Consider the following 15,331-nt stretch of genomic DNA (forward strand, 5'->3'; position numbering starts at 1 on the left):
ATAATTTAATTACCTGTTTTCTTTATGAAGTAACTATAAGAAGCATGGTGTCATATTTGGGAAATGGCTGCTGCTGCAATGAAATGTGAAGGTTTCTTTTGGTATTTTAACTAATTTAATTTCAAGTGACGTGTTTAAGTGTTTGTTGCTGGCGATGCCTCACTGAATAAAACATTGCTAGCAACTACTATTAAACAGAATGGTTGTTTTAGAATAGGGAACCAGAAACAATACATATTGCTCCATTAACTTTTTAATGAATAGGCAATATAATAGCATTTGGAAGTACATATCAACAATGAACTGAATTAGATTCGTAACACAATTAAAGTTTAGAAATTAAGTTTCAACTTTGAAATTGTAAATGTCAGTAATTCTAAAATGTCAAGTAATAATTAAAAATGGGATTGCATGAGCTGAGTAGTTATACACATGTCAATATTTTGCATGTTTTTTTGTTTTTTTTTGCATGATACCCAGCTGATAATTCCAGATCAATAAAAAAATAAGGCACAAGGACGACTAGAATCAGATTTCCCATTGTGAGCGAGGCAAAGTTTTACACGAGCATAAAATAATTGCAACAGTTTAAAACAAGTAAGAAACAACTTGCAGCTTCTTGCAACAAACTTTAATGATAGTTGTTTTTTTAATGGTTGTTTTCTCTCAGAAGATTATCCTTGGTCTTTGTTCTTGCTTCAAAGTAAGTTCCAGAGTGTTCAATATGAGATAGTGGTATATATTTAGCCTAGGCAGTTTTATGAGGCTAATAAACTGCCTTCAAAGAGTTATATGCATTATTATTTCATGCCACTTGAGTGTAAGCTGGAGAGCGCATGGTTTATTTTACTTCAAAACGAATGTAATGTTTGTTTGTTTATGCAGTCGCATTAGTGATAAAAAGTATATTCAAGTCCTTTGTTTACCGTAAACAATGCTCAATGCGCACTTAACATATACACTTATACTGAAATACACACAAGACAGTTAAGTGCCGTTTTTATTTATTTGTTTTGAGAAGTGTTATTATGTACTTGTTTTGTGAGGAAAAAGGCAGTGTCTGGTATGTAATTATCGCAAACGCACACTGGACTGGGGTAAAAAGGTTAGGTTAGGCATGATGTCATTTAGAATCATTTGACCAAGTTGTTTCTTAGAAAGAATGATTGACACACAACCAGAAAATTGTGATAGAAGCTGGACCTATGTCTGAATCTCATCTCATTGTGATTAAATCAGAAATATGTATGTATGTATGTATGTATGTATGTATGTATTATTATTATTATTAATAATAATAATAATATTATTAATAATATTATAATTTATTATTATTATTAGTAGTAGTAGTATTGTTAATAATAATAATAATAATAATAATAATAATAATAAATAATAATAATAATAATAATAATAATAATAATAATAATAATACATTTGTGCAGACTTTCCTTTTTTAAACCCTTAAAATATGGCACATCCTGTCTGGCCAAACTGATTACCTTATATTTGCACAGATGCAAGCCCACCAAAGCAAAGTTTTGTTTTTTTAAGTTGATTTCATGTTTTTAAAAACTAAAAGCTTGGCTCATCAAGTGAATACGAAGACTTACACTCACAGATTTGCAGTACATAGAAGAGAGAGAGATCACTACAGTAGGCTAGCATTGTAGTGAGACAACGTGCCTCACAAGTCTTTGACACCATCAACCAGAAAGTCTTAACTTTTTTGACAGGTGCTAAGCAGTGAACTCCTCTATCAGAGATGGAAAATGCCACATAGTTGGAACAGAAAAGGAAAGGAACTGGTTCTCATTTCTGAGTAAGCATGTCCTTGAAACGGGATCCAAATGTCTTACTGATTGTTTGATTAAGACTTCAAGCACCTTCAAGCACCTTTAGGCTAATTTGAAATGACAGTTTTTATTCTGAGGCAGGACTAAGATAGGCAAAAAAGAACCTTCGCATGAAGAGAACCTACTTGTCGGAATGAAATGCCAACTCACTTTAAGAATTAGTAAATTGACAAGTGTCAGTCCACTTGTGTATGTGTTATTTTATATATATCTGATGTTTATTAACAATTGCTGATGTATTTAATGCTATATATATATAGCACTTTTAGATGTTCTACAAGAAAAACGCTATAAAAATGATTGATAAACAAATATTCAGATTTATTTGTCTTTCTTTTTATTTGTTTAAACCTTGTTATTTCATTAATTTTATGAATCTGTTAAATATATATATTTTTAAAATTATTATTTGTTTATTTAGCAGACCCCTTTATGCAAGGTGACTTACAGAGACTATAGGTGTGTGAACTATGCATTAGCTGCAGAGTCACTTACAACAAAGTCTCACCCAAAAAACGGAGCACAAGGAGGTTAAGTGACTTGCTCTAGGTCACAAAAAGAGTCAGTGAGTGAGCTGGGATTTTAACCGGGGACCTCCTGGTTAGAATCCCTTTTCTTTATTTTAAGTATATCTTGGATCTTGTGCTTATGGTGATTTTGTCTCTTTCAAAGTCTCCAGGCCAGAAATAGTTGGGTGCGTCTTCACAATGGCAGTTATTGCCCCTCATCTAATGTGATCTACTTAATCATTCTTTTTTAGGGGAATTATCAAAAGATCTCAGAACCCATCAGAAAGCTCACATCACTGGCAAATAATCGATCTGGCCAGCACACAAGTTTGAATTTTTATTTCCTTTTTTCAGGCCCTGAAACATCACCATGACTACGTTTCGCTTTGGACAACATGTAGTAAAAGCATCAGCAGTATTTCTTCAGAGCGAATTGTCTTTCGCTCTAGTTAACAGAAAACCAGTGGTCCCTGGCCGTATCCTTTTTTAAAAGCACAGCTTAACCCGTGTCTGCTAACAATCAAGACAGCTAAATGCTGACAGGCTTTCCTTTCCAAACCATGGCTCAGGTAAGATGTTACTTTCTTGTTTCTCGAACAGTCACTAGAATTCAAGCAATGGTTGCTCAGCAACAGTTTCGTTTTAAACTGATCTTCTGAAAGGGTCCTATAAAAAGGTGTTTACAGAAAGTTGTGGAAGCAATCGAATGATAACTGTAAAATGGGTTTTAATTTGAAGTTTCAGATGAAGCGTTTTAATTGGCTTGTGTCTTGAATTCAATTGAACCATTATGTATAACTAGAAACTGGTTCAGTTCATGGAAACTAGCAGAACCAGTTCTTGAAAAAGCTGCATTAATTATTCACTGATGAACACCCATTTCTTCTGTTAAATTCACAAACAATCATAAATACATGATTTGTATTATTATTAATTATCTTCTTGTTCCTTTGTTATACTTATTTTTTATAGGTAATTGTTTTTTTTCTAGAACTTAATCCATTCTGTTTATTTTCCCAACCAAACTCTATATTGTGTGTTAATATGTGACATATCAAGCTGCTGTGAACACAGGGGTGCACATATAGCACTTTGGCGTTAGATTCTAGCTCCAAGGTACCTCATATAGTGAAAGCAACATTAAATTATTACTTGTAGGCATTTTTAATTTTTTTTTAAATTGATTCCTCAGCAACTGCAGTCTACTTGGGTCTAAACTACTCACATGACCAACCTATACTCATACACAGGAGACAATGCTTGCATTGTGTGGGAAGTTGTGATGGGGCTTGATCCCTGAAACACTGAAAGAACACCAGCTTTCATTTAGAGGTTGGTCCAGGGCTTTAAGAATGGCATTCCCATTGTACCCTTAGTGTAGTGCTTACAGAACAACACAGCATGCACTCACAATACACACCAAACTTTAAAGCCCTTTAAATGAGAAATGAGACAGTCAGTAAATTGGTCTTTAGTTTAACTTGTTGTGTATGTGTGATGGGGTGCCCTGCCTTTGGCATTATGATGTGTGTATTTTATTATATATATATATATATATATATATATATATATATATATATATATATATATATATATATATATATATATATATATATATATCCTCGTATCAGGAGAGGAGCTTAGGAGGATATTATTATATTGAACTAATACCAAAACAAGGTACAATACTATTGTAAATCAATACTATAATAATATACTTGATTATGGTTTTGTTCCATGTTTGTCTGTTTTGTTTTGGCCCGTGTGACCTTTTGTTTAGACTGTTTATTTTGTTATTTAATAAAGATACGGCTGCGGCCGTTTTAGCCCCGTGTCAGTGCTGTTTATACTGCTTCCTGAACTGATGTCACTGCACACGCACACCATTCTACCCATCCTGCCACAATGTGACATAAACTATGAGTTGTCAGGAAGCAAGCAGGTTTTATTTTGCCACAGTAATTCTAAGATATCTAGTTGGGAGAACAGAAAATGTATATAATCATATTGTTTTTTTTTTTTTTTAATTTTATTACTCGCTTTACATTTCATAAAAGTTTTGAGGAAGTTCTGATTAGTATAGAACTGCAAATAGTCTGTATTCTTCAAGCAAGGCCACTTAGGCTTTTTCCTGAAATTATACACTTATACACTGGTGCGTCTTATTCATCTGTTTTTACAGTTTGTGCTATTATATAATACTTTTATAATATCATACTTTATAATACTGTCACGTTATTAGAGTTATATGGCTCCCTTGGAAGTCGGAGATCCTTTCTTGTCACAAATAGTTTTCATAACTTTGTGTACTAAATAAATGTCCAATTATGTGTTTAAATTGTAGAAAATAAGACATTGGGGCAGGCCTCAATTAAATAATATTGTAGAGGTGAGGTGTCAGCTAGTCTTTAAATAGAAATTCCAGTCAATAGAATGTCAACGAGGAATACAAATACTTGGAATTTGAAGTTTCCACTAAAGCTTGATAGATGGGAGGAATGTAATATAATGCCATTGCAGAAAACACAGACTAAACAGCGCACAATCTGACTGTCATTTAAAATATTAATGCCCTTTTTAGCAAATAGTGTATGCTAATCTGTACTGTGACAGGCTGGGAATTGCTGTGACTTTGGTCTAGGCTGAAAGAGCAGCTGAATAAGAAAAACCCACATCTTGATTTAGCCTGGAAGTGGCTTTGAATGTGACAACTTGCTCAGATAAAAGAAGGGGATTGTGCTTATATTATAACATATCCAACCATTTGGGGAAAGAAACTCTACATTTCGAAGATCTTCAGGGCTTGCTGTTACAGTAGGGCTTTCATACTGTCGCTTTCTGAGCTTGTCAAAAAGCTGTGTCTCAGGTGATCCATTCCAAATCAGTCTGAGGCTCAGAAGTCTATAGCAGTTACATCTTTATAAATAAGTGTAGAACTGCTTCAGAACTGCAAACCAAACTGGATAAAGTGCAGTGAACCCAAAGCTATCTTGTCTTTTCATGTCCTGTTTTTATATGTACTAATTATATGAAGTACATTTAGATGATTTACCAGAGCTTATGTAATATATGTGTATTATGAATATTACCATGTATTAAAGTTAAGCTCATGTCCACTCATCAGAAATTGTGATGCATGTTTTCTGGTTGGTATGGCTAATGAGGTTGTTGCTCTTGATTTAACAGGATTGAATTTTATGTAGAACAGATTTTTACTTTGAAGTTTAATTGGAATGTATCACAATACAGTCACTGATCTAGATTTTGAATACATATGGGGCCAATAATGTATTTTTAATAGAAATATCAAAGAAAATAACATTGTAATAATAATTAAAAAATATTGTACTGCTTACTGTTGAGGCTCACACATACATAAAGGGAAGTGCATTTAAAATTCTGTTATCATGAGAAAACAGAAGATTTTTTTTTGGTTTGTTTCTGTATTCCAGGGAGGAATTAGCACATCACATAGAGGGTGCTATCTAATGAATGGTTTTTGAATTAACATTAAGATGAACAAAACATGAAATGCCTGAATTGAGTTTTAAGGGAACCCTGTTGTTATACTACACTTACAATCCTAGGCACAGACAACAAAACTATGTTAGCTGCAAAAGTTTGCTTTTGGCTGTGTTTAGTTTGGCTTTGAAAGAAAATATCAAATATAACTTGCTTTTCCAGTGCTTAGCCGACAGGCAGACATGTAAAGCTGTTTTGTTTTTATGTCATTTTCTAAGAACTTCCAATGACTGGACCTGTTGTCTTCTACAACAGTGGGATATGTAGGAATGTTATGAGAGTAAAAACACTTTTAGTTTAGCACATTGCTGTTAATCTATGTCATTTTTAGAGATATTTGCAGTTTTCACAATGTTGTGTATCTAAACCACTGAAAATAAGTAGTGCCATGTTAAATTAGCATATGGCAACAATTTTAATAAAGCGATCACATTAAGACAACCAGGAGTTATAACTTTGATATGAATATTTCCATGTATTAAATTCCAAATGGATATAATGTATTATGTTTGCTGCTTGGTCATCTAAACCAACTGCAGAATACACAGGATCTTGCAAGGACTGTACTTTTGTCAGTTGAATGTTATGCATGTCATTGTGAATTTGTTTTCTGTGTAACTATCAGAATTGTAACATGCATTCCTGGTTTCAGTTTACATGCATAGGTAGCATATGACCTGCTTAAATATTAAAGCGTAACCTCTACAGAAGTAGTTTGGCATTATGTATGACTATTTTCCTTTCCACTAGCAACCCTGGTTTTAAATCTCCAGTGTGTTTGATGCAATGCATACCCAAAAGTTTCTGCTATGCATTGGAGGCAAATTAGGAAGACAAATCGACAGTTGCTGTCAAAAGCTTTTTAAATTTTTTGAATTTCTACTGTAGTTTTTAGAACTTCAGGGGCATACATGAAAATAACCTCGTTCCTGTAATCTTCGGTCCATTTTATAGTACAAGTATATCTAAATGGGAATCTTCTTTCCCTGGATTAAAATAAAAAAAAGCCAGGTTAAAAAGGTGAGTGCCACAGGTTACCTTTGAAAGTGAGGTGCACCTCAGGATTGACAGCTGCTGCCATGATTAAGATAAATAACTTTGGTCTGATAGAGAAGCTAATTCGTTATTAGAAAATAAAGGCTTTCCACTTTTGATTTATATAATAATGGCAGTAATTAAATTGACCTTTTTGTTTGTGTGATCTAAATCATACTGTATAGTGCTTCACTGCTCAAACCACACTTTTAGTCTTGCTTATTTCGGCACTCTTGTTGGAGATGTGGACACTATTCAACAGTGTATAAAGATGCACAGGGCATTTTTCAGTGTGATTGAAAATAATTATTGTAATGTAATTAAATATAATAATAATTGTTGCAAAAACTGGAATTTTCTTTGATACTGGTGTTTTACGTATACTTCTGGCTACACAGGCCTCAATTAGCACTAATTATGGACCACCTAACTTTAGTAAATCAATTTCAAGATTATTGCTGAGAGACTCTTTAAAGATATTTTTAAGACAATAGACAAGGTCATACCTGATGACACCTGTTGAAGTAAAACATTAGTAGACAAAATATGTACTGAAATAAGCAATCAGATATCACAGACCTGCAACAATAACTTTGTTGAAGGAGAAAGTTTATTGCTATCTTTTACTAACAGAGCCTAAAGGCCCAATTTGAATCACAGGGCACGGTATTAAGACCATGGCATAGCCTGTTAGAACCTGATAAAGGGGCACTAGGAGGACCCAAACAGCTGCAATCAGGCAAGTGATTTTGGCATCATGTTTTTCTTAGAATTTTTACACCTGGCTACCACCAGCTGGCAGCCGTTTCTTTGGGGAGTGTCATTGTCATTTTCACGTAACAGATTTTGAGACAGGGGAAAGGTTTGACTTTGCAATCCAAATGAACATCCTCAAAGCAGGTCTTTTGAAAGAGCAAACACTAAGGAAGCTACTGAATATACAGTAAATAAGCCGCTTGTGAAGTACACAACCAAGGAGACAATTTAATGTATCTTAATAAAACAAGTTATATATTTGAATTAATTAAAAAATATTTATCGGTCAATTGTAATGTAAATGTGTAAAATTATAACATAACATTTCACTGTATTATATTTCTGGTACAACACACACATGGAATTTACATTACAGTGTCTGTTTTGTACCTTTCAGAATTATAGATTTCAATTTGCAGATAGATTGTGAATCTTAAGTACAAGAATACATACATTAAATCTATTTAAATATGTAACATTCTGGCAGGACTTTTAAAATTAAAACAAATAAACAACACAATTGTTAGCTTCCATTGCATGCCTTAAACTACCACAACTGTATAAGCATCACCTTGGCAACCTGCCATTATCTGTGGACTCACTAAATCAAAATTAGGGCAGTACATCCACCTAGAATTAAAGGATAAAGAATGCAACCAGAAGCATCTGTATTAAATAATTAGGTAATCCATGCACTGCTAAGTTTCCCAAAAACAAAACACAACTATTTTATATTTAAACAGTCTGTGTTCTATCTGTATTAGATTGGCTGTGGGGTGGTTCATATTCCTTTCTGCATGCACTGCCTCATTGTCCTTGCTTTTACCTGCATTATCTTGAGCAAGGATTGACATGCAGAGTAGGTTCTGTTGTCTGGGTAATTAGAGTTTGAGCATCTTGGCCGAGATGTGGTCATATATACACTGTACTGTACATAACAAATGAAGCTGAAAGCCTCTGTGTGGAGAGGCAGCCCTAACAAGTATTGTTCAATATTTTTACATTTTCATCATCAATGTTTTTCCAGGTTCTAGGGTTGTGTTCATGTATTTTCATTTTATATTAGATATTGTAATAAGAACATGTTAAGAAACTATAATACTGAAAATACTGCTCCTGTCAATTATATTATTCGTTTTCTGTAAGTATTTGCCATAATAATTAATGGATGTAGCTTCCACAATGGTCCTTAGGTAATACTATAACAGGCATTTTGTGAAAGGCAGAGCTTCTAAATTACATCTAAGGAATGACCTTCCAGAGAGCCATTTAATATACCCCTGTCATACTTGAACATAGTTATTATTCAAGCAGGACCAGTAAACATAGTTTCATTTACTGTATTTTAATTTTCTGTTTTCATTTAGTTTTTTTTTTTCAAAAGGAAAGGAAATGTCACGAGATCATACTTTTTTTAGTCACTTGCAATAAAATGATTGTCTTGTAATCAAAAACCCCTCTCAAAAATGGGATTTTGTTGCTGCTCAAAAAACAGAAAAAGAGCATGCGTATGTATTAGAACAATATGTATTTAAACAGAAATAACTATACAGTTAATTGTTTTTAAAACTGAAGAGCGTGAGAGTTGAAGAGTTATGAAACATGAAAAACAAATTCATTCTGACATGTAGGTTTAATGCATTATCTTTTTTTACAGTAAGCCACCAGTTTTCATTTAATATGATATTCCAAAGACATGCTTTCTTCAATTTCAAGTAATAATAAAACATGAGCATTTGACAGTATTCTATTTGACTTATATTTTTCCAGATACAGCTTTGTTTTTCTTTGTTTTATTGTAATGACTTTATTTGTATAGTATGAGAATTGGCCAGCAGGATTGGATTTTTTTTGTGGTAAAATGGTTCTCCAGTTCAGCTTCAAGCATTAAGAAATGTTGTGTAAAACCTTAATTAGCATTGTGCATGCAAACTAACCAATGAATACTAAGTCAAATGAATATTCTCCCTGCAATGACCCCATCTGAACAGTAGGAAAAGCTCACACATGAGAAGCACTAATAAGGATTGTAATTGAGTGTGACACCATAACGTTGAGTTGATTATTAGTGCATTATTGCAGTGCTGTGTTACTGTGTTTCAATACACTTGTATATATTTTATGCAAAGACTTGAAATAAAACCTTGTGTTATATTGTACACTTTGTGTATATATGATAGTTGACTAGTCTTTCTTTATGATGTACCAGTTTCTGCAGGTTTGCTGACAGGAGTCCATCTTAGCTCCATATTTAAAATAGGGATCAATGGTTCAAAAAGCACGAGGCGTTTTCTTGGTTATGTGTTACTTTAATGGGTAGGGACTTTGCAAAATCCAGCTGTGATAACAGCAAGCAATGGGTGATGCAGTTATCCCAACAAGTAGCTGTTCCCTGGCTACTTGAGTGTCTTGCTACATAGGTTTGATTGTAATTACTCTCTTAGATGACACCATGTTGCAGCATGTTTAAGATTGCCAGTTGTAAAAAGCAATTTTGATCAAAGTGTCATCCTTCCCTGCTATCAGAGAGTGTAAATAGGAGTTAGTAGTTTAATCACTGGGACTTTTAAGCTACCTACTTAAAAGTATTCAAATGTTTTAGGTATCCTGTTGGTCATCTGCTGAGCAAAAGAGCCTGTTCATACTAAACGCTATGCTGGATGAGACACAACACTTACTTTTGCAAATCAACACAATAACTTTCAGAATATTCCTTTACAATATGTGCAGTATGTGGTTCAGCTGTGTTTCTACAATTTGGCATTAACAGAACCTTAACAAGGTCTAAGACAGTGCTTGGACTTTGCTGACTGATTTGTTACATGGCTTACATGTTATTTACTACTGTATTCATTATCTTATTTTTAAGTGTAAAATTAGAATTGGCTGGCAATGCAGTCATAAATGGGTGAATTACTGGTGGTAATGATGTTGATTAAAGTTATATCAGTGGTGGATGAGAGTAAATGAGACCGTCTGATGCAGAAGCAAAATTAAATAAACAGTGATTTATTTTCTCAGTTGGGGATTATTAATTGCCTTGATGAGCTTGTTGACCAGGATTTCTGGAGATAACACAAACATCAGTTTGATAAAGATCCAGTATCTGTTGTAAAGATGAATGATTGAGCATATGTTCATGTTTGGTAGTTTAATATAGGGAAATCCACTTACTTTAGAAAGAAACAACCGAAGAAGCCAGTAAAGAAATCAGCTCAGAGGGTTTTAAGCTGTTACTGACAGAATATTTCAGAAAGTGTCTACTGGCATTTTTGTACCTTTCCAATGATTTATGATGCCTTTTTGCTGCAGCTTATCCAGTTGACAGTACAGTTATCAAAAACTGAACCTGTACTAAAACAAACAAAAAAAAGTTAATACTTTTAGTTTTCTCTAAATCCTGTATGCAAGTGTCTTGTATTGATATTTTTCGTATGATTAGGCAGAGGAGAAAACTATTTATAAAAAATTTTCAGCAGAAATAAATCTTATCTTATTGCAAACAATAAAGTTATTATGTAAATGTTTATGTTTCTGCATAACATCAAATGCTAACATAATGATGCATAAACTAAACCAACTAAAATGAATATGGAACTTTTTTTAATTGAATACATTTCCAATAGTTGTTTCAGCTTAACTTTCTGTTGACTTGCTAGTTAAAACAATATATGCAGTGTATGATAGGTAAACAGAATACAGATCTTTCTAATATTCTTGATTCAGTGCAAACTAAATATCCTAAGAACAGTTGTATTGTTGGTGTGTAACTAAAATGATTACAGAACATTCGAGAAGCATATAGTTCATAGCCCCGTGCACAGGAAATACACTCACAGCAACCAGGGTTTCAGTGTGGACCCAGAGAAGACACTGCAGTTGCTGTTGCCCCAAGTAGCCAATTATACAGCCCCCGTTGCATAATTAATATCTTATCTCTGAGTGTGTATGTTGTGCATGTACAGAGGACCTGAATCTAGAAACACATTGAAACATATGCAGTAGGTATGCATTAACTTTAACTGCCTTTGGGGGTGAAAAAAAATCTTCGAATGCATATAAATATTATCACCCTTTTCTGCAATGTTTCTTCAAGATTAATTATAACAAGGTGTGATTCAATAATCCTATTAAAATGTATTCCTGACTTTGAGTTAACCTTGAGTGAATTATTTTCATTCTTCCAAAGGTGTTGGATTTGGGCACCTTCAAAAGGCATGAAGAGGCTGCTGGTATTGAAACAAGCTTAACAAACATATTTCCGATAGACGGAAGCATGTATTGTTAAATTGATCCCAGGAGTGCATTGTTTCAATTCTAGTTCATGTAAGAGAATAACATGCACCTTGTTTAATTATAACAGGCATGAATTTATTAATTTATGTGTGGGTTGTGTGCTATTACAGTTACTTGAACAACACTACAAAAAAAACAATTAAACGGTTAGTTTGGAAAAAAAAAAAAAAAAAAAAAAAAAATATATATATATATATATATATATATATATATATATATATATATATATATATATATATATATATATATATATCCCCCGGTTTGGTCAGGCTGCAGCTTAAAATGTTCTTTGAATATCCAGCTGTCAAACCCACTCACTGCCTCCTCTCATTCTATTTTCGAGCAAGATGATATAAAAAGTGTAAGGTTTGACTTGCACTGTTTAAGCACTTTCTGAAGTAACGTGTTAACCCTAGTCACAATCAATTTAATGCGCTACCATATTTAGTTACCCGTCTGATAAAGGAATCATTATATTTGCAAGGTACTGAAAAATTTTACAATTAATGTGTTACTCGCCAACACTGGTTATAGTATTCAATATAGTGTACTGTAGTGTTTTTGGTAGGATAGTATGCAAGGGGTACCTATTACAGAACGTTGCATACCTTCCAAGATTCCAAGATTTGTTGCAAAACGTTACACAAGAAATGTAAAGCAAGGCTGCTCAGTCATGAAAATTATACACGAGATGAACATTATTCACACTCTAACCCTTACCAGATCCTCAACCCCAAGCCAAAAGATTATGGGTGGTAGCTATGGAGATTGAACGAACTGGGGTATAATGAAAGATCAATAATTTAGATTATTAGATTTCATTAAAATCATAGGCCCTTTGCAAAGATTTTGTAAAACAAAAATCTTATAATAGCTTTTATGGTATATTAAATATTACATGACTTTGAGGGCAATTTGAAAGTCACATTTGGTGCCAAGACAGTTAATAGCTCCCAGTGACTATTGAAGGACTATATTTTTTTTATTGCTATTGAAAGTGTGAGAGGAAGTCACAAAGAGATCATAAAAGATAATATGAACATGAAATGCAGCTATGTTGTTGAGAGAGCAGTGCAAAAATGTATTTACTGAGTCTAGATGTAAAACACAAGAAGAAAAAAAATGTTTATGATTCATTTGCATATAACATTAATGAAAAACCAAATCATTTACTATCATAAGTGTAGTCAAGTGAAATAAAGTGTTTATGAAGTATTTTGTGCAATAAAAATGTATTTTTCACATGTTTTACAGCTGTCTGGTCTACTCTAAATGCTTCAGGGTTGATTTATTGAACCTACTGTATATCACGCCAGGATAAGACATAATAACATCAAAAAACAAATTTAAAGGAACATTTTAAGCTATTTAAGTAGTATTAATGCCTAACCCTAAACATAACCATAATGCTGACCCCAAATTTAAACACATTTGTATCTGATCATAATCATTGGTTTCATAAATGTCAAGCCAGATTTTTCCATATAAGATGTCAAGCATAAAGTATTCTGCCCCCACAACAGCTTGAAGCGCTTGAAATGCTGTATCCCAGGCTGCAGAGATGTGGCTGATAATATGCAGGGCAGCTGAAACGCAGTACAGTGACCTGGTAATTCCCATTAAGTACCTTTCAAATAAAAAAACAAACAAACAGGTAGTAATAATTACAAAGTGGATGCCAGACTGAGCATAGGCAATTCATCATACACAACACACACACTGATCATTGGTACTCGCTTTGCCTCATTGGCTCAGACAAGAGATCCCAGTCTCGTACCATTGGCCAAGATCAAATAACGTTACGTTATTAATAACGTTATTTGTATGTCATAAAAAAAAGGTAATTTGCACTGGTACTAGATGACTGATGCAGAAATGATTAACAGGCATTCAAATTATATTTGTAACAATGCCGCCAATAAAGCCAAGCGATAAAGAAAATGAACATGTAACCCATTTGTAACCCTAACTGCCTAGTTAAAATAATTTAGTTTAAGTTGTGTTTATTTTATTTTATGCTCTACAGTGATACAGTGTTTCTAACTATCCGTTGGGTTTCCAAGTGGTCGTGACTGGCAGTAACACATTTAGCATAATGTCTGATCCAGGTCTTTCCTTAATCTTCTGAAATATTGGAATACAGCATTCTGTTTAAACCATGATGTACTGTTTGATGTGATATGATTTACATTGTGCTGTTACAGATATACACTCCACTGTGATTTTATAGTGTCTTCAACCAGGTGTTTTTGACATGTCTCACTTCTACAGTATGTCTCGTTCCTAACCCTAAATACATTTGCACATTTCTCCTATTTTAAATGTGTACACAATGAAAGTCATGTCTGCATATGTCAAACCTTGTAAGCCCATTGTTCCTCTCAGCTACACTTGTGGTAAAGCAGTGAAATATAGTGCTTTGAGTAAGCGGTTGGATGGATGGTTCATGGATCACTGTGTTTCTGTTAGAAGGAAAGCAAAGAAAAATCAGGTCATTAAGTATGCTGAAGGGCTGACCTTTTTATATTCTTCCATTTTTCTAAGACATGTAACTGTATGAAATGAAAGATAAACACAACGGTTTTGACTGATTGTGTTTGAGAATAATAGATTCATTATAGTGTAGACTTTAAATTGGATTGCTCAAAAAGTGGCTTCTCATGGGCCAACATGAAATCCTGTACAATTCTTGGGGGGTATCTTGAGATAAGAATATCATAATCCTCATTTGTATACGATGACAGCATAACACTACATATGATATGGAAAAAAATATAAAATCTATTATTGGTGCTTCAGTTAGTACTAAAAAGATTGATAAAATCATAGAGTGCCCCCTGCTTTCTGATCGAATACATTAGTATACCATAATGTTAGATTGGATTGATTGACAAAAACAGTAAATGTAGTAATGCCTGGCACTTTTTTTTTTTGTTTAAACAGCAATCAATAAAAGTTGGTGACCTGGTTTTAGTTTTTCCGTTAAAAGGAGTAGTTTGCCTCTGTGCTGAAGTACTGCTTTACAAGGTTAGTGCTCTAATCTCACGTCTGCCGATTTAGACTGGTATCATGCTGGGAAGACCAATAAATCAGCAACCTGTCCCTATTTCCCTGAACAATTTCATTTTGTTTCTGGAGTAATGTAAGATATTCAGAATCAGTCATGGTGCCTTTAGTATACATTTATATGCATACTCATTATCCAGTAAATAATAATTAGGGGTAATTTATAGGTTATCATATTCAGTATTAAACCTGATAACAAGAAATGGAAATGATGTAATTAGAAAGAGCATGAATTAAGTTATTTTACGTTTACTTTTGTGCAGATAGGACTTTTAGATTACAAAATTGAAA

The 15,331-nt window shown here is 33.5% G+C and overlaps 1 protein-coding gene across 2 annotated transcripts in view; it reads left to right on the forward strand.

Annotated features, from left to right (window-relative positions):
- Positions 1-2,728: 2,728 nt before the first annotated feature.
- LOC121329317 (bis(5'-adenosyl)-triphosphatase-like) overlaps positions 2,729-15,331 on the forward strand; it is a 147,591-nt gene continuing 134,988 nt past the window's right edge. For both annotated transcript variants that reach the window (XM_041274868.1, XM_041274869.1), the window contains exon 1: positions 2,729-2,841. In XM_041274868.1, coding sequence (XP_041130802.1) covers positions 2,736-2,841 — 106 coding nt within the window. In that variant the 5' untranslated portion in view covers positions 2,729-2,735. The remainder of the gene's footprint in view (positions 2,842-15,331) is intronic.

This window comes from Polyodon spathula, chromosome 16 (assembly GCF_017654505.1).
Source record: "Polyodon spathula isolate WHYD16114869_AA chromosome 16, ASM1765450v1, whole genome shotgun sequence".
Taxonomy (NCBI): domain Eukaryota; kingdom Metazoa; phylum Chordata; class Actinopteri; order Acipenseriformes; family Polyodontidae; genus Polyodon; species Polyodon spathula.